General features: G+C 51.1%; 1 protein-coding gene across 1 annotated transcript; it reads right to left on the reverse strand.

Annotated features, from left to right (window-relative positions):
- Positions 1 to 757: 757 nt before the first annotated feature.
- On the reverse strand, positions 758 to 23,983 carry Myh6 (myosin heavy chain 6). The gene is made up of 37 exons (XM_071606902.1): positions 23,783 to 23,983; positions 22,190 to 22,333; positions 21,780 to 21,936; positions 21,662 to 21,689; positions 21,341 to 21,452; positions 20,982 to 21,074; positions 20,255 to 20,318; positions 19,884 to 19,982; positions 19,266 to 19,369; positions 19,035 to 19,173; positions 18,285 to 18,553; positions 17,852 to 18,022; positions 16,263 to 16,572; positions 15,575 to 15,645; positions 15,199 to 15,286; positions 14,992 to 15,109; positions 14,743 to 14,866; positions 14,332 to 14,468; positions 13,281 to 13,536; positions 12,880 to 13,122; positions 12,555 to 12,731; positions 12,132 to 12,277; positions 11,786 to 11,876; positions 9,416 to 9,805; positions 8,941 to 9,067; positions 8,732 to 8,850; positions 8,010 to 8,206; positions 7,324 to 7,507; positions 6,974 to 7,139; positions 6,751 to 6,875; positions 5,608 to 5,916; positions 4,883 to 5,086; positions 3,884 to 4,009; positions 3,502 to 3,777; positions 1,969 to 2,064; positions 1,168 to 1,302; positions 758 to 814 (listed from the first exon to the last, which is right to left on the reverse strand). Exons 1-37 carry the CDS (start codon positions 23,981 to 23,983, stop codon positions 791 to 793), a joined length of 5,820 nt encoding a protein of 1,939 aa, XP_071463003.1. The 3' UTR covers positions 758 to 790.

The raw sequence follows: 23,983 nt of genomic DNA on the forward strand, positions 1-23,983 counted from the left end.
TACTTTGAGCAAAAGGAAGTTAAACCAGCTGAACCCTGAGCAACTATGTGAGTGGTCCTCAGTAAAAGCTCAGAGACAGGAGAACCTTGCTCAATGGTGAGTGCCTGTGTATGCCTCTGTGCTTGTCCATGTCTGTGTGACAGTAAAAATGGATGAGCATTGCCACACTTCATCCACCCTGTAATACTGAATGGGCTCAGCATTGGCCGGTCCTGGAATCCTGGGATACCCTCATGGGGGAGGTGCTAACCCACAGAGGCTGGTAATTCCTGTGAGCTATTCCCAAGGAGCTGACTAGAATAGGACCTTTTCCACATCTTTTCCCTGTGCCTCCCTCCTCAGCCAGCTCTGAACCATGTTGGGCATCAGCAGAAAATTTGTTTGCAAAGATCAGGTATCCCAGGACAATGTTCATGCCGGTAGTGGCCTCAGAGATGGGTTGGCAGAGGGTAGCTTCCACTTTGACACCAAAATTCTGTATCTCAATGTCTATAATTGGCTCACCCTGTTGGTGCCTTTATTTCTTCCACTGCTAAAATTTCTGTCCCCTTTCCTTAGGATTGACCAAGCAGAGCTAGGACTCATGCTGCCAGGCAGAACACCTCACTTCTCTGGGCTTGGTTGCCTCCTCTAAAGATGTGAGGTGCTTTGATTCCCACAGCTCTGATAGAGGGGCTGTGGCCACCAGCCCTCTTGCTCCAGGATGGGCTTCAGGAAGGACAAAAAGGCACAGCAGTGTCAGGTCTCATGTTTATTGTGGGTGAGCATCAGCCAGGTTTTGGAGGCAGCATCACTCTTCATCATGCATTTTTTGCTGAGAAAGAAAAAGGGGCTGTGAGGGGCGGCTGGCAAGAGGGAGGAAGGTTTGGGGAAGATTCAGATGTTGGGTAGGTGCTAGGTCACTAGGGCTTTCAGGGGCAAAGAGAGATACCCATAGAAAGGGAAAGGTTAGGGCTGGGGATGCAGCACAGTGGTAGAGTACTTGCCTAGCATGTACAAGGCCCTGGGTTCAATCCCCAGAACCACTAAAGAAAGTGGGGGCAGTTAGGCTTCAGTGATCTTGGGGTCCCATATTAGGGGTGCTTATAGTTTAGCGGATGAGAGAATGGGATTGGGCTCTCTGCAGAGATTCCTGTCTGACTAGTACAGACCAAGGGAGGGACCCACCTTGGCGCCAATGTCACGGCTCTTGGCCCGAAGCTTGTTGACCTGGGACTCAGCGATGTCGGCCCGTTCCTCTGCCTCATCCAGCTCGTGCTGCACCTTGCGGAACTTGGACAGGTTGGTGTTGGCCTGCTCCTCCTATGGGGAGGGGGAGGATGTGAGGATGGGGCCTGAGACCAGCTCCCTGTCTCTGAACCACTCACTTCTTACCCAAGTTCCTGCAACAGCCTTAAAGGGTCTCATGCACCTGACATTACACCTTCCTCAAACTTGTCCAGCATTTAGGATATTTCACAGCCATCCAGTGCCCAGGATAAATGCCATGCTGGCTGGCATGGCCCTCTCCCCACCCCAGAGCCCAGTTTCACTGCACCTATTCTAATCATAACTCAGATGCTTGCTGACCCTGGAACTTCCTGCATAGATGTGCTCATCCATACCTCATGCCCACACTTTCCTGCTCACCAGATGTTTTCCTCACTGTGCTATGCCTAGTCAGGTTCCCTTTCAGGCCTGATTCTAACTCTGTGACCTTTTTCCTGCCTTCAATACCAATGATCCCTTTCCACTGCTTTCCCTTGGGTTTATGGTGTGTGGACTATGGGCAGCTGTTGGGCTTGTGCTGGGTCACTACATCATGAACTCAGAGTACCTGACACAGCTCAGAGCTCACAGACATATAGAATAAATGTCTGATAAAGATTAGAGCTGACCCTTCATCCAGGCCTGGCAATGGCAGATACTCATGGGCTCTCACACATAGTAGGTATGTTGATGAAAGAAGGGAGAAAACCACAAACTCACCGCCTCCTCAGCCTGGCGCTTGTAGGCCTTGACCTTCAGCTGCAGCTTGTCCACCAGGTCCTGCAGCCGCAGCAGGTTCTTTTTGTCCTCCTCTGTCTGGGGTGTGTGGGTGGGAGAAACCAGTTTTCAGAGAACAACAAGTGCAATTACCTTTTTGTCTTCCCTATTCCACTCTTCTCCCCAGGCCTCAACCACCCCTCCTCCCTCCAATAGCCCAGATTAAGGAGGTGGTAGGTAAGGGTCCGTCTCTGCTTCTACCTGTAGGTCAAAGGAGCAGGGCAAGCTTCTAAGTCAGGGACTCACAAAGCAATGAGGCTTGTGGTCCAAAGTCAGGGAAGGGGCTCAGAACCTAATAGAATTCTCTAATGTGGTCATATGGATGCACTTGGCCTGTTCCAGCCTTGATCTGTTGGATAGGGTTCCCACCTGGAACAACTTGGGTGCTATTGCCTAGTGGTTCTTGAGATGACCAGAGAGAAATAATGAGGAAGGCAGAAATAAGGGGATATTATCATTGTCCAGATTATTCCTATTATTATTATTATTTTGTGTGTGTGTGTGTGTGTGTGTGAGTGTGTGTGTGTGGTGCTGGGGATTGAACCCAGGGCCTTGTGCATGGGAGGCAAGTACTCTACCAACTGAGCTATATCCCCATCCCTGTCCAGATTATTCTGATCTATCATGGCCTAATATTCTAATACATTGCCCTGGGCCAAAATCTGGGCACCAGGATCACTGGTTCCAATGTCATTTGATCATTCCTATTTTCATATCATGTATGTGCGAGGATGCCCTTTCCATCTTTATCCATAAAAATCTGCAGTTCTCTATCTATAATCTCTTTCCTATGCCTCTGATATCCACCTTTAAATGGACCAACATCTCCATCTTCTTGGTCTTACTTTCCAGAAGACTGTGAAAATAACAGGTCAAAAGCAAAGGCTCTGAGCTATGCAGGTGGAGGTTTTTCTCTAAGGTCTTTTTTTTTTTTTTTTTTTTTTTTTGGTCCCAGAAGTTCCTGGAAGAACTCTGAGTCTTTCCCATCACCTGACTCATGTCTCCCTGTCAGGTTGGTAGTAGGTGGAAAGATTTCCGGACTATTCTGAAGCTTTCGTAGTAGCACTCATGGTAGCACTTTGGCTACCATGTTTTTATAACTTTGGGTTATAAAACTCCTGGGGCAGGGGAGCTGGGGACATAGCTCGGTGGTAAACCTCTTACATATAATGCACAAATCCCAGGATTTGATTTTCAGCACTGCAAAAAAGCAATCAAACAAAGAAATCTGGGGGGATTCTGGTTAAAAGAGTTTTCTGGTTAAAATGGAAGTGGATTCTCCATTTTTGCTACAAAAATTCATGGACGCAAGTGGAACTGACTCCAGGGTCAGAAAGAAAAATAAATCTACAGACAGCATCTCAAAGAGCAGGTGATGGGTGTGCAGCCTGGCAATCCTGGACAGCAGCTCAGCAGGTGCCCTGTGTGTGCTGGCAAAGCAGCTGCCACATCTACTTCTGATCCACCTGCCCGCACCTGGTAGGTGAGCTCCTTGATGCGCCGCTCACTCTTCCTCATGCCCTTCACTGACTCTGCATTGCGCTTCTGCTCTGCCTCCAGCTCATTCTCCAGCTCCCGCACCCGGGCCTCCAGCTTCTGCAGCTGCTTTTTGCCACCCTTGAGGGCGATCTGCTCAGCCTCGTCCAGCCGGTGCTGCAGGTCCTTGATGGTCTGCTCCATGTTCTTCTTCATGCGCTCCAGGTGGGCGCTTGTGTCCTGCTCCTTCTTCAGCTCCTCTGCCATCATGGCGGCCTGTGCACAGGAGAGCGGGGTACGTGGTCTGGTCAAGTCTTCACACCCTCACTGCCTAGCCCAGGGGACATGGGCCTGGAGTGGGTGAGCAGGGTGGGGGACTCACATCTGTGATGGCCTTCTTGGCCTTCTCCTCGGCATTCCTGCACTCCTGCACTGCCTCCTCCACTTCAGTCTGGAGCTGGGTCAGGTCTGACTCCATCTTCTTCTTTTGATTGATGAGGCTGGTGTTCTAGATATGAGTAGAGAAAATGATCATATACTTTGTTATTGGATTTCACACCACTATCCAGAGAGAATTGAAAGGGGCCACATTAAAACAACAAGCCCTGCTTTTGGGATAGACATTGGTTTGCACCTGTTTTTCCCTTTCCTACGGATCATTTCTAGACTTTATATGTAAAACTACTCATCTCTGAAGAAAGTTTTCAAACAGCAAAAGGTCCACAGTTCTACTCCTGAACTCTTCAGTTGCATGTTTATGTAGGAGCATGAAAATATTCCAAGGAAAACAAAACCAAGTTTCATACTAGGACAATATTCTGGAAGTGGTTATAGTTAGAGAAAGAATGGAGTGGGCTAAAAGAGGACAGTAGGTCATCAGATGGTGTCATTCATGCACACACATTAAATTACAAGACAAAACTCCACAGGGCACTTCAATGGATGGGCACAAACACCCACTGCAGAGTATAATTGAAAATAGTGTGAGTGGAATTGCAGAAAATGGTATTCTCTCTGTAGTTCAGGTAAAAAAGAGATTCAGATATGCTTCTTTAGACTCCCATGTTTACAGAGCAAACTGGAGGCTGTCTTCTAGGTCAAGGGTATCGAATAACAGCATGCATTCTACTACTCCCAGATTTGTGACTTTGGCATCCATCACCAATCAATCATGACACCTTTAGCTTTTTCTAGACTTTATATGTAAAACTTCTCAAAATAGTGGTTCTGACAGCTGCTACTAACAGATGAGTGTTGGCCCAAGAGGTGAAATAATTTGCAATCCTGGTTGGACATGCTCACTTGGAACATCTGGTTTCTGTAGATGTCTTGGGCTCTGACACTCAGCAGGGTTCCACATGATAGCCTCTGAACCCCTCACCTGGGAGTGCAGCAGCTGCACTCGCTCACTGGTCTCAATCAGCTCCTGCTCAGCCAGCTTCCGTGACCGCTCAGTCTGCTCCACCACGGCCCGTAGCTCCTCCAGCTCAGCCTGGAGCAGGGTGTTGCGCCTCTCCACGATGGCGATGTTCTCCTTCAGGTCATCATTGGCGCGGACTGCGTCATCCAGCTGGATCTGGGTGTCCTGAGGGGAAAGCATGATGAGAACAGGCCTGGACCCTGTACCATCAGGCCTCCCATTCTGGCTCTGATAACACCCCATTCTACATTCATCAACCTCTTGTCAAATGAGGAAACAGGGGCATGTTCCCTCAATAATTCTCTATCCTGGAGGTTGGACTGGTCCAGGACATTCTAATCATCAAGCCTCCAAATACAGGAGACAGGCAGCTCCCAGTTTCTCATCTTTGTTAGCCCAAGACACTTTTTATGGCCTTCACCATTCCTCTGGGCTCCCCATCTTCTGAGAGCCTCAGCTCTTGTTACCTTCAGATGGGCTTGGGCGGTCTTCAGGTGCTTCTGGGCCTCTGAGGCTGTCCTATTGGCCTGGCTGAGAGCCCATTGCAGTAGCTTAGCAGGGACCTGATAAAGGTCTCTGCAATGACCGAGGGCAGGAGGGGGCTGGTGTCCCCTTAAAACGGACCCATGGAAGCCAATCCCCTTTCTGGATGAGGTGACCTCCTGCTTCCAAGAGTCTCTGTGTACCTTCAACAAGCTCTGGAGGCTCTTGACTTGCTTCTGGGCTTCAGCAGCCATGCGGTTGGCATGGCTGAGCTGGATCTCCATCTCATTGAGGTCGCCCTCCATCTTTTTCTTCACCCGCAGGGCCTCATTGCGGCTGCGTGTCTCTGCATCCAGGGAGGTCTGCAGCGAGTCCACCACCCGCAGGTGGTTGCGCTTGGCCTGCTCCATCTCCTCGTCCTTCTCTGCCAGCTTCCGCTCAATCTCTGCCTTGATCTGGTTGAACTCCAGCTGGGCTCGAAGGATCTTGCCCTCCTCATGCTCCAGGGAGGCCTAGAAGGAGGGTGGGGAGAGGGGTCTGAGGCTGACAGTCAGGGCCCAGGTGGACAGGGAGGGAGGACCAGAGGATGACAGGAATCACCAGGACTGTGGCCTGAAGAAGAGATGGGGAGGTGGGCCCTGCACCCAAGATCCTGTTGGGGAGGAAGTGCTGGACTTCCTGGGCTTCCTGACTCATGGGTCTTCCTCTGTGAAGGGAGGAGTTTGAACCTGTCGGATGCCAGACCCCTGACACTAACATGGCAGGGATTCTTGACCCACTTTAAGATCACAGAAAAAAAGAGGGATTTCTAAAATGTAAAACTCTCTTTGTTTACTAGGTCCCTCTCCTTGAGTGAGAAAAAATTAGAAGTCCCAAACTCAGGGCTGTTCCCAGTGCCTTAAAAATGCATAGAAACAATAGCTAATGTAAATTAAGTGCTTGAGCAGATCACATCAGTTAATCTTCATAATAATCATACACACAATCTTGGAGGTATGTTATATTAATGTCATCTAACAGAAAAGGACACTGACACACAGAGAGGTTAAGGACCTTGTCCAATGACACAGAGGAAACTTGGTCCTCAAGCCATTTTAAACTCAGGTCCCCACTGTCTGAGTGGTTATTATGAGGCCAGATTCAAACTTTAAAAAACCTTCTGCCTAAAATTAAGACTGACATTTCCCTTTGTGCAGACCTTGGCATTGGAGGTAGCCATGAGTAGTGGGGCAGTAGATAGCCTTTCACTAATATGTTTTGTCCTGGGGTCAAGGTCACTCCAGGATGAGGGTGAGGTGAAAGACAGCAGGACAGGCTGGGGGGCAGTGCTTGGAAGGCCACCTCACCTCAGCCTCCTCCAGGGCTGACTGCAGCTCCAGCTTCTCCACCTCCAGCTGCTTGCGGACCTTCTCCAGCTCGTGCACATTCTTTCCTCCTTCTCCCAGCTGCTCAGTCAGGTCCGAGATTTCCTCTGGGGGTTAGAGGGCCAGAAAGCTCAAAATCTGGCTCACCCTGACCCACATGACCCTTCCTGCCCCTGTAGTTCCTCCCTGCCTTGGGGATGCTCACCCTGCAGGTTCTTGTTCTCCCTCTTGAAGGTCTCCAGGTGCTCCAGCGACTCCTCATAGGCGTTCTTGAGCTTGAAGAGCTCGGTGCTGAGGGAACGAGCCTCCTTCTGCGAAGACTCCAGCTCGGACTGTGACTCCTCATACTTCTGCTTCCACTCGGCCAGGATCTGCAAGGGACAAGGCTCACTGTGCAGCCTCCGCATCCAGTCCCATGTCCAGGTGCTTCAGGCCCCTTGCCTGGGCTCAGCCTTCCTCCCCTGCCTCCAAGGAGGTGAGCTCTGGCCTTGCACTGGTACCATGCCTGTGGCCCTCCAGACCTGCACACTGGCTGTGGCCCCACCCATGACCCACCTTGTCAAAGTTCCTCTGCTTCTTGTCCAGGGCCGCGGCGGCAGCGTTAGAGCGCTCCACGTCCACCATCAGGTCCTCGATCTCGTTCTGCAGCCGGTGCTTGGTCTTCTCCAGGGAAGAGCACTTGGCGTTGACGGCCTCCACGGCCTCCTCTGCATCCTGTAGCCTCTGGGCCAGCTTCTTCCTGCCCGGGGAATATGTGTGTGTGTGACTCTACATGGGAACGGTGGGGATCAGTGTTGACTCTCTCGTACTGGTACTGCAGATGAGGAAGACCCACACCCTTCCACAGCTCCCTGGGACACTGGAACCCCAGCCTAGAGGAGCCAAGACTGCTGGTGCCTAGAACAGTTCATCAGCATAGGCTGCGCAACTTCTTCCCAGTCCCTCATCAGGCTGATTGACGATCGCTCCTCTGACCAACAAGCTTTTTGCTCGTCTTATACATGAGCATTAGGTATAACCCGGGCCAAAAGCTCGCCTGTCACAGGAAGTGGGTTAGGGCCAGCCAGGGCTCACAGACTGCAGAATCCAGGCTTCCTTTCAAGCACTTCTATTGCCCGCCAGGTTTCACCCATCCCCTGTCACTCCCACCCCAAACCACTTACTTATATCCACTCTGCCTGTCTCCACCCCAGGTTCTCTGTTCCTCTCTGAGAATCAGGGTGGAGGCATTCAGCACTCACTTGGCCTCCTCCAGCTCCTCTGTTCTCTGGATGGCATCTGTCTCATACTTGGTCCTCCACTGGGCCACCTCTGAGTTGGCCTTGGACAGGACACGCTGTAGTTCAGCCTTGGCCTCCATCTCCTCTTCATACTGCTCCCGCAGCAGGTCACAGTCATGCCGGGCCGACTGCAGTGCGTGGGCCAGGGCGTTCTTGGCCTGGGGAGAGGTGGACACCAGAGGTAGAGGGAATCCCTTCAATTGAGCCTCAGCCTCATCCAGCATGAGCACTGAGGTGGAATCTCAGTCTTTGAGTGGCTTCCCAGTTTGCCCACTGCATGCCTTTAGCAACAAGGAAAGAAGCACTGATGGGGTGTTGCTTAGCTAGAAGGTAGGACAATCTGGACTAGAGTGTTCTTCATTATGGAGGTGTCTCTCCAGCCTCCAGGCCCAATTCTTCCCTCTCTCCTTTCCTTCCTTCCTTTTTTTTAAACTGGTGAATGAATCATACTAGGTAAGCACACTACCACTGAGCTATATCCCCGGTTCTTTTTATTTTAAGAGGATCTCACTAAGTTGCCTAGGCTGACCTCAAGCTTGTGTTCTACCTGCCCCAGCCACCCAAGTAGCTGGGATTATAGGTGTGTACTTTTGTGCCAGTCTCTCCAGACCTAGTTCTGGAGTTGAGGTTTAATGTTCAGGGCCACCATCAAGCCTGTCCCACTTCCCCTAGCTGGGCCTCACCTTGCCTTCCTCCTCTAACTGCCTCTTGAGGTCTTCCATCTGCTGGGTGTAGGAGAGCTTCCCCCGTGTCAGTTGGGAGATCAGAGCCTCCTTTTCCTCTAGTTGCCGGGCTAACTCTCCTGGAGGCAGAATGAGGGGTTTGTGGGCCGTGAAAGAGGGAAACCAATGCCCTATGCAGGACAGGAGTGGGGATGGTCAGGGGCACCCACCATTCTCGGTCTGCAGCTTGGCTCGCTGTGTAGTGAAGTCATTGAGGGAGCGCTGGGCCTCTTCCAGCTTCATGCGGTACTCATTGGCCTGGTCCTCCAGTGTCCGAGACACTTTCTCCAGGTTTGCCTTCAGGCAGTAATGGACACAGAGAAGGTGAATGCGGGAAGGGCCAGGGTTGGCAGGGAGAAGGGACTGGGTCAACCAGACTTCAGGAAAGAAGAGAGGGCGAAGGTGGGAAGAGCACAGAGGGCAGGAGGGAGACAGAAGCAGTGTGGAAAGGGATCAGTCTGAAGAGGGGGCATGAATTAAAGAAAGGAGGAGGTGAGGGCCAGGGAGGAGCAGGATAGAGAGGATCTGAAGATCAAGGAAGATGAAGGGAGTGAGAAGGACAAGAGAGAGGACACGTAGAGAGAACACGGGAGGAAGCCACAGTTTCCGAGAGAAGAGGGAGAGGAGAAGTGGAGCTGGGCTCACCTTGGTCTTGATGATCTGCTCCATGTTGGAGGTGACATCGTCCAGCTCCAGCTTGAACTCGCTCTTCTCCTTCTCCAGCTTCTGCTTCACCCGCTGCAGGTTGTCGATCTGCTCACCCAGCTCGGCCACACTGTCAGCGTGCTTCTTGCGCAGGGCTGCGGCTGTGGCCTCGTGCTGCAGCGTGGCCTCCTCCAGGTCCCTCCTCATCTTCTGGAACTCGGCCTCTCGCTTCTTGTTCATCTCGATCTGCACAGATGTGGCCCCTCCGGCCTCCTCCAGCCTCTCACTGATCTCCTCCAGCTCTCGGGACAGGTCTGAGCGCAGCTTCTCCACTTTGGCCCTGGCCGTGCGCTCAGCCTCCAGCTCCTCCTCCAGCTCCTCAATGCGTGCCTGGGTCCAGATGAGAAGGGCTCAGACCAGCTGGTCAGACTCTTCCACTGGACCCCACCAAGACTCTAAAATACTCCCAAATACTTTGGTCCCTCTTGAGCAGTGGTTCTTAACACGGGCAATTTTGCACCCCTATAGGACAGTTGGCAATGTCTGGAGGCATTTTTAATTGTTATGATATAATGGGAGATGCTACCAGTGTCTAGTGGGTAGAGGCCAGGGATAAGGCTAAGCACCATATAATGCACTGGCCATCAATAAGAATTTAGTTGAAGTGAAACCTTCAAGGCATTTCTTGAGGGCTTCTCAGACTCCATCTGGGCATCTGCAGCTTTCAACTCTCAGAGCTGGTGTTCTGAGGAGTACCATGAGATCCCATGAAATCAGGAATCTCAGAGTCCACATATTTACTACATTGTGCTCCCCTTACCATAAGACAGGACAGAGGATGCTTGTATTTCTACAGATGTTTGCAACAATATTTCAATTGCCTCAGAACAATCAAATACTATTGTAATTTTCCAACTTAATGACAAAGTCTGATCGACCATATTCCTCACTCTTTGGGGCTTACTTATTTATGACCAGGATTGGATTCTAGTTTGCTTGCTCCCTTTAGTTCAGGTGAGAGCTAGCAGAGTGCCCTCCTCTTTATTGTGCCCCTATCTCATTGCTCTGGGCTTAGCCCTGGTTGGGACCAAATTGGGAGAATGTCCCATCTACCATTTTGATCTGCTGTTTGGTTAGTTAGAAGCAAAGAGGAGGATTGTTGGTGTTTCCTTCATCTGGGAAAATAGGTGGCTTTAATGGATAACAGGGTTGGTCCTGGGAGGAAGAGAGAGAGGACCTATGCTTCTGTTCCTGGGATGGAGAAGTTGGAACTTATGCTCAAGAACGCAAAGAGGGAGGGGAGAAGCCATAGCTCATGTCAAGACCTGATGAGGATAACAACACTGTTGTTCTGGGTCCAAAAAACCAAAGAAGTTGCCCGCACCAGGATAGAAGATCCCAGGAATGGCCCAATATTCTGGCCAAACCCCAGAAGGAGCACCAAAGATGAGAGGGGAATCCCTGAATAGCTTAAAGGAATGAAATTGTGCTTACAAGTTACCTGTACTCTGAGCCAAGGACCCTCTGTGCTGAGGGGAGACCAGTTATTTCTATAAGCTGCAGCCTACTCAGAAAATGAGAGAACCAGGCCCTGCCCCTGGTAGCTGAGTGTCTGTTTTCACTCTGTCCAGATATGGCCATGGAGACAGTGCCTGTCTTTAGGTTTCCAGGGCTTGTTTGACAAACCCACTGCTAAAACACATTGAAATTCAAGTTATGTTAAAGGTAAGAGAGACTGGACTGGGTTGTTTTTGTTTTTTGGAGATAGGTCCTGCTGTGTTGCCCAAGGCTGTCTTCAAACTTGTGGGCTCCTAAGCAGTTGGGAGTACAGGTATGCACTAGCATGCATGGTCTATGGTGAAAGAATACTCTCTTGCTAGGGGTTGGTAACTTCTGTAACTTTTTATCAAAATGACATTTATGTGGAACTTTCTAGTTGACACAGTGGTTCCATATACATTATCTCGTCTGATCCTGAAAGGCAGGGTTTTGTTAGACGAGAAGAGAATCTGAGGATCAGAAAGGGTAAGTGACTTGCTCAAGGTGGTAGGAGCTGCCCCACCCATGCAGAGAAAGGATTAGGGGAGAACTGAGTTCCATTACTAACCCCAGAGCGGAAAGCCCATGATGTAAAGCATATCTCAAAGAGAGAAACCCTTTTAGTAGGTACAATTCATCCTTAAAATAGTGTTGCTGAAATAATATATCCTTGCTCACTAGGGGTAGGCTGGTGTTCTAGGGTGCCTGTAAGTCAGGGATAATTGAGTCTCTGGGGCTGCCTGGAGTTCCAGACATCGTCTAAAACCCTAAGCAGTTCCTTCAGCCTCAGGAGGTTGAGTTGCCCCTTGGCTGCGCTGGGAAGAACATCACCTGGTTTTCCTTCAGTTTCTTCTGCAGCTGAAGGGCCAGAGCCTGCTCATCCTCAATCTTACTGTTCTGCTGGTTAATGTCAAACTCTTTCCTGGAGGAGAATGGGGATGGTGAATAGTGGTCCTCCTTCCTCTGGGCCCATTCTCTTTGCTTGCCTCAGCATGGCGAGCTGGCCCAGACAGTGAAACTCCCTCCCTCCTGGCCCAGACAGTGAAGGTAGAGGGTTGTGATCACCCTCATTTCCAATGTGTCCAGGGTGCACATACCCGAAGAGGTGCAGCACCCTGAGCCCCAACTACCAGGCCTGACACCACCATTAACCCCTCCTGGCTACCATGCTGCATACTTCTTGAGCTTTTCTTCCAGCTGCAGTTTGTCATTCTCCAGGTCCATGATGCTCTCCTGGGTCAGCTTCAGGTCACCCTCCAGCTTCCGCTTCGCTCGCTCCAGGTCCATGCGCACCTTTTTTTCTTGCTCCAGGGATCCCTCCAGCTGGTGAGGAGAAGAAAATGAACAACATCCAGAAAACCTGAAATCCGTATGTGTTCATCTGCTTTTACTTAAAGGTGAAGTCCAATGGGATTGGAAGTCAAATCAGCAGAGAAATCTTGAGAGCCCACAGGATTCAGAGACCTAGCCCAATGAAGATAGCAAAAAAATCTCCAGGGGCCATAGAACTTAGGTCTAGGGATCAGGAACCCCCTTGACCATTGGTGTTGACTGCAAAATCTGGATCTGAGAGAGTCAGAACATGATTCTTTCTACTCACATCATCCACCTGCTGCTCCAGCTTCATCTTAGACTTGGTGAGGGTGTTGACCTTGTCCTCCTCAGCCTGAAGGTCATCCAGGGCCTGCTGGTGGGCCTCTTGCAGAGCTTTCTTCTCCTTGGTCAGTTTGGCAATGATCTCATCCAGCCCAGCCATCTCCTCTGTCAGGTTCTTCACCTGTCAATCCCAAATCCCAGCCCCTTTAAGGTCAAAGGTCACTGGTCTGGAGACATCTCGGGGGACCTCCATGTTAAGGACCAGGACCACATGCTGGCCTGGGAATCCTGAGGAGACCTGGGCTGGAGTCAGAGGGAGCTGCCCTCACCTTGTTCTCTGTTGCGTGTTTCTCCTTCTCCACCTTGGCCAGTGTCAGCTCCAAGTCATCAATGTCCTTCTTGAGCTCAGAGCACTCATCTTCTAGCTTGCGCTTCTTGGCAGTGAGCTCAGCATTCATCTCCTCCTCATCCTCCAGCCTCTCGGTCATCTCCTTCACCTTGGCCTCCAGCTGGATCTTGTTCTTGATCAGCTGGTCGCATCGCTCCTCTGCATCATTGAGGTTGTCTTGTTCCTGGGAGAAGAGGACAGGGAAGACACTGGTGATTAAGAGAGGAGATATGCAGGGTCTAAGGAGAGCTGAGCTCTTAGACTTGGGGTCCCTTGTGATAAAAAGGGTTATGATCCGGGTGAGAGAAAAGGAGACATGAGCAGGTAATCACATGGACTTACTGCCTGCACTTGGAGCTGCAGGTCATTCTTTTCCTGTAGCAGGGACACCATCTTCTCCTCCAGCTCCTTGCGGCGAGCCTCAGATTTCTCCAGTGTCTCTTTGATGCGCCCGAACTCCTCCTTCATGTTGGCCATCTCCTTCTCTGTCTCTGCGCTCTTCAGCAGTGGCTTGATCTTGAAGTAGAGTTTCATCCATGGCCAATTCTTGACTCCCATGAAGGCCCGAATGTTCCACTGGATTACCAGCAGGGCATCCCTGACAAGGAAACGTGGAGGTAGGGAGGAACCCCATGAAGGAGCACTTCTCAATCATGGAGCCAACTGCACTTGGCCTTCCTCCCATTTAAGCAAGTTTGTAGGCATCAGAGGCAGGAGCCCTTCTTGTAGCCTTACTCCCTACGTGTACTCCCAACCCAACATCACTACACTGAGTATGGAGTTGCTCAATAAAAATCAGTGATTAAGTTTCCCTGGGTACCAAAGTGTCCCTAGTACCAAAACAAAAACAAAAAACCAACAATGCACTTTAAGGTTCAACACATTGTACTATATAGTTGTAGTTCACTCTTTTTATTGCTTTGTAATATTCCACTGAATGGTTATAATACTATTTATCTATTCACCTTTGGATAAAAAACATGGAAATTCAGATTGTTTCTAGATTTCTGACCAATGTTCCTATGAAGATTCTTTTTTTTTTTTTTTCATGGTGCACATGTGTAGCTTCTCTGTGGAAAAGTACTCAGGATGGGAATTTAAAAGTTTGTGACTGTTCATTTTTAAATGATAATGATAATTTACACATTTGTTAACAGTGGGTCAGCATTCATAATTTTGGTTGATCTGGTGTTTTAAAATGGTATTTCTTTGGAGTATTTTTATTTAAAAAAAATCCAAATGAGACCCAGAGTGGTAAGAAATAATTTTTTCAGGCCACCAAGTAAGTGGCAAAGCCAGGATGTGCAGCCCAATCTTCTGAACCATACCAGTTGGTACCTCTTGTCTGCCTCTTGCATCTCTGGGGTGCCTTCCCCCTTCCCTCCTGCCTTACCTGCGCTCCACGATCTTCTTGAACTCAATGCGCATGAGCTGGCCCCTGGACTGGGCCTGGATGCGTGTGATGATGCGGCTTAGCCTCTCATCTCGCATCTCTTCCAGCAGCCCCAGAAGCCCAGCTTTGAAGAACACCTGTGGACAGGGGTTAGAACCAAGGAGGCCTCAGCCTCAGATCTGAGACAACTGGGGTGGATAAAGAGGTGGGAGGACCCTGGATGAGTTCCCAGAGGACCCATCACTCCACATCCTAAACCCAAGACTGCAAATGCAAAACACAAGAGAGAAGTGAAGCCTGGGTTTCAGCTCTTGGGCTAACAAGGAAGCCAGGAATTGAGGATCTGCCTCCTGCAGCTTTACCCATCATGGCCACCTGCCTTGCAACCACCTAGCAGGGCTCTAGACTCACCTTGGTGTGGCCAAACTTGTACTGGTTGTGGTCAATGTCCAGAGAGCTCAGCAGTTTCTCTGCCCCTTTCCTGCTGTCAATGAACTGTCCCTCAGGGATGGCCGCCGGGTTCAGGATGCGATACCTGGGGAAGGGAGTGCTGGGGTCACTTGCATTGAGCATGGATTATGCTCTGCCTACAGAATTCCAGGGATGTCTGCAGACTACTGCTCCTCTGCTCCCTGCACTCCGGGGCACGCCCGTACCCACCTCTGCCGGAAGTCCCCATAGAGGATGCGGTTGGGGAAGCCCTTCCTGCAGATGCGGATGCCCTCCAGAACACCGTTGCAGCGCAGCTGGTGCATGACCAGGGGGTTGTCCATCACCCCTGTGGCAAGAGGGGAGGAGAAGGGGTCATTCTCAGGGTAAGTGGATATCAGGCATCCTCCCCAGACTTAAGCCTTCCCTGGGGCTCACCTGGAGCCTTTCGTTCATTGGGGATGATGCAGCGCACAAAGTGAGGATGGGTGGACCTCAGGTTGGTCATCAGCTTATTCAGATTTTCCTGGGGTGGATGAAGATGGAGAGTTAGGAACCACAAGGGCCTTCTTTTAGGTCCCTGAGCCCTGGTCCCAGGCACCCTGTCACCAGAACTTATGGGAGCCACGGGACAGGGGGTTGACAACTAATTCATGATGTGAGTTCAGGCTTGTCTAGAATTTACATGCTAAAAATTACCACATGACTTTGGCCTCTTTCCTCCTCAACCTCAGGGCAGCAGGATAGGGCAATGCAGCCCAAGGCCTAGGGCTTCCCCACCACAGGTCCTCAGGAATCCCTGGGCCCTTCTTACCCGGTGGAGAGCAGACACAGTCTGGAAGGATGAGCCCTTTTTCTTGCCTCCTTTGCCTTTACCACTATCCCCTAATAACGGGAAAAGGAACAACGAACAAGAGCTTAACAACAGAGGAACCCTGGGGCAGGGACAGGGCTCTGGCACTCAATAACTTTGTGACTTTGGTAAGGCTATTCTTCAGGTTTCCATGAGGATGGAGTAACTACCTCTAAAAGCTGGAAAGAGGATTGGATAAGACCAAGCCCATAAGGCAGCTCATTGGTAGACATTGAAATCCCATCAGGGGCCTAACCCTCCTCTTCTAACACTCCCCTCCATTCTTATGTCTTCCCACTTTCTAGTTTTCTTCTTATCCTTTTAATTTCAATCCACACCCTTTTTCTTTCTCTCTGAATTACAGGTCCATTTGTTCTACCATGTGTTCATTTTTTCCTGTAGACTAAGAATTCTTGCTTGCATGGCTCTATGCTGGGCCTGGGACAATGTTGTATGTACTGCTCTTACTGACCTTGAGGAAGCAGACATGTGCACCAGTATGCAAAACACCAAGTGGACAAAGGCAGGTACTAAGGGGAGGTAGAGATGGACTCTGGTGGGACCTCCTGACTAACAGCCTCCCCTTGCCTACTTCTGGACCCTGCACCTCTAAAAGTCCCCTGGCTCAATGCAGGGGCTGCTTCCTTACCACTATCAACAGAAGCATAGGAAGAGAAGAGTGTGGCCATGAGTTTGAGGGAGGACTTCTGGTACAAGCCCACCACTGTCTCATTGAGTGGGTCCTTATTCTTCTCCAGCCAGCCCAAGATGTTGTAGTCCACGGTGCCAGCATAGTGGATCAGGGAGAAGTGGGCTTCCGGCTTCCCCTTGATATTGCGTGGCTTCTGGAAGTTGTTGGACTTGCCCAGGTGGTTGTCATAGAGCTTGGCCTTGAAGGTCATGTCAGTAGCCTTGGGGAACATGCACTCCTCTTCCAGGATGGACATGATGCCCATGGGCTGAGGTCAGGGTGGGAAGGTGGAGAGAGAGAATCACTTAGCATATTCCCAGGCTTCCAGAGTCCCACATCCTGAGCGAGAAGACTCCACAGCCCAGTGTTGCTGGTGGGCCAAAGGGAACCTGTGCTTCTACCTCTTGTCCCAGGATAAGAAGCCAATATTCCTGGAAATGACCTAAATCCAATTACACTCAGATCTAGCCTGTATGACCTTTTCTGCCTCAGGGGACCCAGCAAAGAGCTATGTACTCCTAATCATCCCTCAAGACCTCAATACTTCACAACACTGACCATTTTTTCCTGATGTCTCTGCACCAGGGACACTAGGCCAGGAACAGAAGTGTCAGAGGAATCAGACTGCAGGGGCAGGTCAGACGTCTATCTACTGGACACAGGTAGCAATGCTTCAAGGGTTGATTAGAAGGACCTAGGCTCTGTACAACACTCCATCTTTCAGGGAATGTAGTTCTTGGCTTTTCTTGGTATAGGAATGCTTTTGAAAATTTGTTTAAGCCAAAGAATATCTCTCTAGAAAAACATACATATGCACCCACACACACACACACACATACATGTATATATGTATGTACTCATGCTTTTTTCCCATAGTTTTAGGATAATGACTCAAAGACTATGGGAAGCTCACATTTTGTGAAGGTAGAGACTGGCTAGGTGCAGGTGGGATACTCAGGCTCTCTCTGTGACCATACCACCCTCAATGTTCCAGATCTCCTCTTGTCTCAGAATCTAAGCAGGGTCGGACCTAGTTACTACTTGGATGGGAGATACTCAGGCTCTGGCCTGTGTTAGCAAAGAACAAAGGCACACTGAGGGCAGTCAGCACTGGCATGAGGTGGCTCCCACCTTCTCCCCCGTCTCTCCTGAGGACCATCCACAGAGAAGAGGGGCTGCAGACTGGCTTATTTCTCAGTGAACAGGAAGAGGATAGGAAGCCAAATGTCTCTAGTTTTAGTCTAGGATTTTTCCATGAAAGATGCTTCTTACGGGGTTGAGAGAGGCCAGGAGACTCTCCTTCTCTACACTTCACTTTTACTACAGAAATGCCACCACCATACAGAGAGAACAGGATTAGAAATCTTGGGGAAAGACCAAAGGGGATCATCCTGTGTATGCCCATGACTTCACAGTGGGTGAAAGCTGGGTCTGGAGGAGGACCCAGGATTCTGGGGAACTCTAGTTTCTTGAATTCAGAAGGGAGCGGGGCTGTCACTTTTTCTGATATGGCAGAGGAGGGAGTTACAGAAGATGGAGCCAGGCACCTTTTCGATGAGGTCGATGCAGGCCTGCAGGTCCATGCCAAAGTCGATGAACTCCCACTCGATGCCCTCCTTCTTGTACTCCTCCTGCTCCAGCACGAACATGTGGTGGTTGAAGAACTGCTGCAGCTTCTCGTTGGTGAAGTTGATGCAGAGCTGCTCAAAGCTGTTGAACTGCAGGCAGGGAGGGGCAGGAGCAGGTCAGGCAGGCAGGTGTCTGGGTGGCCACGGGGGTCAGCCCAGGGCTGTGCCATGCACCATGCCCAAGCCCAGCAGGGGTGGGGCTGGTCCCCTCCCAGGTCAGGGCAGGGGAAGGAGGGCTTGCCCTGAGGACAGAGACAATGACTGCCCTGTCAGTGCCACTGCCTTTCTGTGCTTGACCCATAGCTGGCCCTCCACAAGTGACTGTGAGTGTGCAAGTGGCTCCCTGGCTCACATCAAAGATCTCGAAGCCAGCGATGTCCAGGACTCCTATGAAGTACTGGCGTGGCTGCTTGGTCTCCAGGGTGGCGTTGATGCGTGTCACCATCCAGTTGAACATTTTCTCATACACTGACTTGGCCAGTGCTCCGATGGAGTAGTATACCTGCTGCACGCTCTGCCCCTTGGTGACATACTCATTGCCTACTTTCACCCGAGGGTGGCACAGCCCCTTGAGCAGGTCAGCTGAGTTCAGCCCCATAAGGTAGGCGGACTTGTCAGCATCTGGTTGAGAAAGAGAGAGTGAGCACTTACAAAGATCCTCCCTCCCTGCCTCAATTCACTTCTAGTTAGTGCAGCTGTGGGCATGGGAGAATTCCCTGTCTGCCCAACTCCCTTGTGTCTCTGTCCTTCCCACCTGTCAACCCATTCCTCTGGCCCCCAAGCCTCAGGTCCTCAGGAATCAGCCCGTCTGGGGACCATGAGTGGCTAGAGGCCTAACTGGGCTCTAAATGAGAAGAAAGCCTGGATTCAGGGCTTGCCCCTTAGAAAAGGCCAGGCTCTCCAACCATCTACTTCTCCTGATTTCCTTTCACTTTCTCTAATGGGGTCCAAACAAGCCTGTTTTCAACCTAATTCCTTAAGAATTGTTGAAAGGACCTTTGGATACAGCATGGGAGACCCAGCTCCCATGACCGTCTCTGGCATGATAAGTCAACAGGCCCCTTTGGCCTAGTCAACACCTCTGACCGCCTGCCCTGCTCACCTTCTGTGCCGTCAGGCTCCGCCTGCTCCTCCCGCTGCTTCTGCTTGAACTTCATGTTTCCGTAGTGCATGATGGCGCCCGTCAACTTGTAGACACCGGCTTTCTCCTCTGGAGTGAAGCCCAGCACGTCAAAGGCACTCTGGGACAGAACCAGAGGTGCAGAGGGAGGTTGGAGCAGTGGCCAGGAGCTCTCAGGAGCCCTCACAACACCACCCCGGCCTCCTCACTCACATCAGTGGCCATGAGCTCCTCAGAGTCGTCGATGGAGGCCACGGACACTTCTCCCTGAGATACGAAGGCGTAGTCGTAGGGGTTGTTGGTGACCAGCAGCATGTCTGTGCCAGGCAAGGGAGGGCAGGGCAGGGACAAGGAGATAGGGACAGGGCAGGGAAGGGAAGGGGGAGGAGAATGGAGGGAGAACGGAGGAGGAGAGGAAAGGGAGCAGGAAGAGAAAAGGAGGATCAGCAAGGACCAAGGAGAGAATCCAGAGGACATGAAGACCTACATGGGGGGGAGGCACACCTGAGGTCTCAGCAAGAAGGAAGAGGGAGGATGGTCGGGAATGGCGTGTGGAAGAAGGGAAGGCAAGTGAAGAGAAGGAGAGAATCAACCAGAAATGAGGAGAAGAAAGGTGCCAGGGGAGGTGTGGAAAGAAGCCATTGAGAAGGAGTAAGGAGTGCGGTGGTGTAGTGGGGAGGCAGGAGACTCAGGGTCCCAGGCGGGGGAGGAAGAGAGTGAGCAGAGGGAAGGGAAGCAGGCAGGTGGGCAGAGTGAGGGGAAGGAGATCCCGCACTGCACACAGGTGGGCTTTGGGGTAGGCAGTGGGGCAAGGGTGCAGGTGGGGCTCACCCAGCAGCTCTGGCTTCTTGTTGGACAGGATCTGGTAGAAGATGTGGTAGTTCCTCTCAGACTTTAGCTGGAAGATCACCCGGGACTTCTCCAGCAGGTCTGAGGTGGGGAAGGTGGAGAAAGGTGAGGTGGGAGAGGAAGGGAAGAGAGGAGAGCCAACAGAAGGGTGGAGATGGGGAGAAAGGCTCCTGCAGAGCAATAGCTAGACCCACGGGAAAGACTGAGTTAAAGAAAAAAAAAAAAAACTAAACCCATAAAGCAGATGTCGACCTAGAGAGAAGATGGATGGAATGAGGAGGTCAGGGTGCGGCCGGGAGGGCAGGCAAAGGAGAAGGACTCAGAGGACAAGCAGGCTCTCTGCTGTTACTCACAGGTCTCTATGTCCGCGGAAGCCAGCTTTCCAGTGGCTCCAAAGTGGATCCTGATGAATTTCCCCTGTGGGCAGATGGAACAGTGTAAGGGGACTGGCCAGAAGGGACAGAGTGAAATCATGCACCTCAACTCAACCCAGAAACCCTGGTGGTTCTGGAATGTAAATGACATATTCGGTATCTCTTTTCCATTTTCAGTAAAATGGAAAACAGTGCCAATGCCCAGTGGGGAATGTGAGTGGAATTAGCAGCCCAGGGACTGACACAGGGAGAACTTCTCCTGTTTATGCCTCTTGTATTCTCTCACGTAATCCCATCAGTACTATGCAAGGTAGACGTCATGGCCCCCGTTTCACAGTGAAGGAACTGGGCTCAGGGAGGTGTGGGAACTTGCTGAGCACAGAGAGTCAGGCCTTTGGCTCCAAAGCCTGTGCTATCTTCCTATGTCCATTGTGGAAGAGCTTTGGAGATACTCGTAATAGAAATCTAAAATATGACCCAAATCATTTCTATTACTTGGCTAGAGAACAGTTATGGTGACTCTGGGCCACTTTCCTTGGGTTCCCAGGACAGGATTGGGAGGATTTGTGTGTATGCACATGCTTGTTGATATCCCAAAGCTAGACACAGTACAATCAACTGAGTGTGCCCACTGTTGGCAAAACAGCACCCCCTTCTCTTGTCAATTCTGAATGAGGCCACTTGGCAGTGGTCAGGGACAACTCACGAAGCGGGAGGAGTTGTCGTTCCGGACGGTCTTGGCGTTGCCAAAGGCCTCCAGAGCAGGGTTGGCCTGGATGATCTGGTCCTCCAGAGTGCCCTGTGAAGGGAGCAGAACCATGGGCATTCATCCTCTGTCCACTTCTAGGTGGCGGTGGGAGGGCAGCAAGGCTGCTCTGGCCCTGGGGGGTGAGGTGGGGCTGGATGAACTGCTGGTGTGTCTGCAGCTCCAAAGAGAGTCAGACCTCAGATTTCAGAGTGTGACTCCTGCTAACAAGGTCTTCTACACAGTGTGGACCCTCAGGAGCCCTGCTTTGCCCCCAACGCCCTGCCCCCTTCTGAACCTGTGAGCCAGCCACACGACACCTTGTTTGCATTGGGATTGTCCTTCTTGCCACGGTCACCTATGGCTGCAATACTGGCAAAGTACTGGATGACACGCTTTGTGTTCACAGTCTTCCCTGCTCCGGATTCTCCACTGGGGATAACAGGGACCAATCAGAACCCAGGATTCTTGCTGTTGTTCATACAGAGCTCAGCATTTGCTTTTCCCTTCCCAGTCTAAGCAACCAGAGTCCAGCACAGTATAGGATTTTCCCTTGAGAAAGAGTCCAATACTCTACACCCCCTACAATCACAGTCTGGCTATACCACCCCCTCCCCCGTAGGTGGATGGCACTTGCTCACGTGATGAGGATGGACTGGTTCTCCCGATCTGGAAGAGAAAGAGGAGAGGCAATGCAGTGAGGGCTGAGGGCTCAGCTGGGGGTTGGGTGGGCAGGCACAGGGCAGGTGCAGGGCTCACCTGTCAGCATGTACTGATAGGCGTTGTCAGAGATGGAGAAGATGTGAGGTGGGGCCTCGCTCCTCTTCTTGCCCCGGTAGGCGGCCACCACTTCGGCATTGTACACTGGCAGCCACTTGTAGGGGTTGACAGTGACACAGAAGAGGCCGGAGTAGGTCTGGAGTAGGAGATAGGGCTGGGCATGAGGTTAGGGAAAACAGGAAGACTGGGATGGACAGTGGTGACAGGCAGGAGCTTTTCTAGTTATTCCAGCCAGTTTCTCTTTTTCTGCAGCTGACCAGGGATAGTGGGTAGGAAGAGACTGGGTCCCTTGGGAAAGTCCATATCCCTTTTGTTTCAAAGGGTTCTGCTGGCCTACTAGGGCCTCTATCCAGGACGAGGAGCCCCTGCAGTGTGCAGCAGCCACTCACGTAGATCATCCAGGCTGCGTAGCGCTCCTTGAGGTTGTACAGCACCGCCGGCTCATGCAGGAAGGTCAGCATGGCCATGTCCTCAATCTTGTCAAACTTGGGTGGGTTCTGCTGCATCACCTGGTCCTCTTTCACGGTCACCGTCTAGAGAGGAAATGGGTGGTAGGACAACAACCAAATTCCCAGCCTGTGCTTGCCAAGTAAGGCTCTGCTCCCCTAGCTCTTCCAGCATCAGGGTTCTATCTTCTAGCTACTATAGGACACAGTCCCCTGATAATTTTCCTGCTCACAGACTCTCTACCCTAGAGACTGTCCTAGGACCCTTTTATTTTGCCAGTTCTCCAGGCCCTATCCAATGATCATCACCCCCGTCCCTATGTTTTAAATATCTAGAGGCAAACCTGGGTACTGGCAGCTCCAAGATACGTGCCCACCTTATGTGTTACCAGGAGTTGTCTCTTGGGGTCTGTGTTCCAGGGCAGTGTTTGCTCAAGGCAAGGGTTTTCCCTACTGGAAGAACAACTTACAGACCCTACACACCACATGTACCACTGTTGGTGTGGTTTGATTGGCATTAGTTAATTTGCCATGGCCTGACATATTAGATCCTGTCAGTAGGTATTGCAGCATTTTTTTATAGTGGTGGCTGTGGCTCTCAACAATTAAATGATTTGCCTTCACAGTGACCAGGTAGTGGCAGAGTCAGGATAAGAATCAAAGCAAGGGCCCCATGGGTTTTGGCCCGTTATCACACACCTCAGTGGATGCAACATTCAGTCAGCAATTCTGGGAGGCACACAGCTCTGAGCCCTGCCGGTGAGCTGTGGTGATTCTTGTGGCTAGAGTGAGCAAGCCAGGAGCAGGGGTTTCCGAGTGACAGTCACTGGCCCCAGTACTGAGATTTCAGCTCAAAAGTTTCTGCTCTATGTTCATTTGGATCTAAGAGTTGGCTCTTGGTTTGTTTGAGGAGAATTTGAGAAAAGGAACGAGTAGAGGAAACTGAGGCACAGAGAGGAGGGGTGCAAGTGCCAGAAGGGGGAGCTTCTTTGTTTCTTTTCTTTTTTTTTTCTTTCTTTTTCAGTACCAGTTATTAAACCCAGGGGCACTAAATTGCTGAGCCACATCCCCAGTCCTTTAAGTATTTTTATTTAGAGACAGGGTCTCACTGAGTTGCTTAGACCTCACTAAGTTACTGAGATTGGCTTTGAACTCTCAATCCTCTTGTCTTAGCCTCCCAAGTGCTAGGATTATAGGCATGTGCCACCATGTTCTGTGGGACAGGGGAAAAGGGCTTCATTTAATGGTGTGTCTGTGCCTTATTTATCTACAAGACCTCTCTGAGGGGGAAACAGTGAACCCCCTGCACCCCTTCCAGCATCCTCTTTGGCAAGCGGTATGCATCCCTGGGGTGACATCCTGATGCATCTGCTCAGAGTCCTCTGAGAAGGCTCAGATGCTGGGCTGTTGAGGGAAATGACCTTGCATCCCAGCTCTCTCCTCAGGCCTTCAATTCCCACTATAGGTAGCTCCAGTCCTGCACTTCCCACCCCCCCAGGAACTTCCCCCCTGCCCCGACACTGTGCCCCCACGCACCTTGCCATTCTCGGTCTCAGCAGTGACCTTGCCCCCTTCCCGGGACACAATCTTGGCCTTGACAAACTCTTCCTTGTCATCTGGCACAAAGCACTCAGTGCGGATGTCAAAGGGCCTGGTCTGGGACTCCAGACGCTCCTTCTCTGACTTGCGGAGGTACTGGGCTGCTGCCCCAAAGTCAGCCATCTGGGCGTCAGTCAT

This window comes from Marmota flaviventris, chromosome 2 (assembly GCF_047511675.1).
Source record: "Marmota flaviventris isolate mMarFla1 chromosome 2, mMarFla1.hap1, whole genome shotgun sequence".
NCBI lineage: Eukaryota > Metazoa > Chordata > Mammalia > Rodentia > Sciuridae > Marmota > Marmota flaviventris.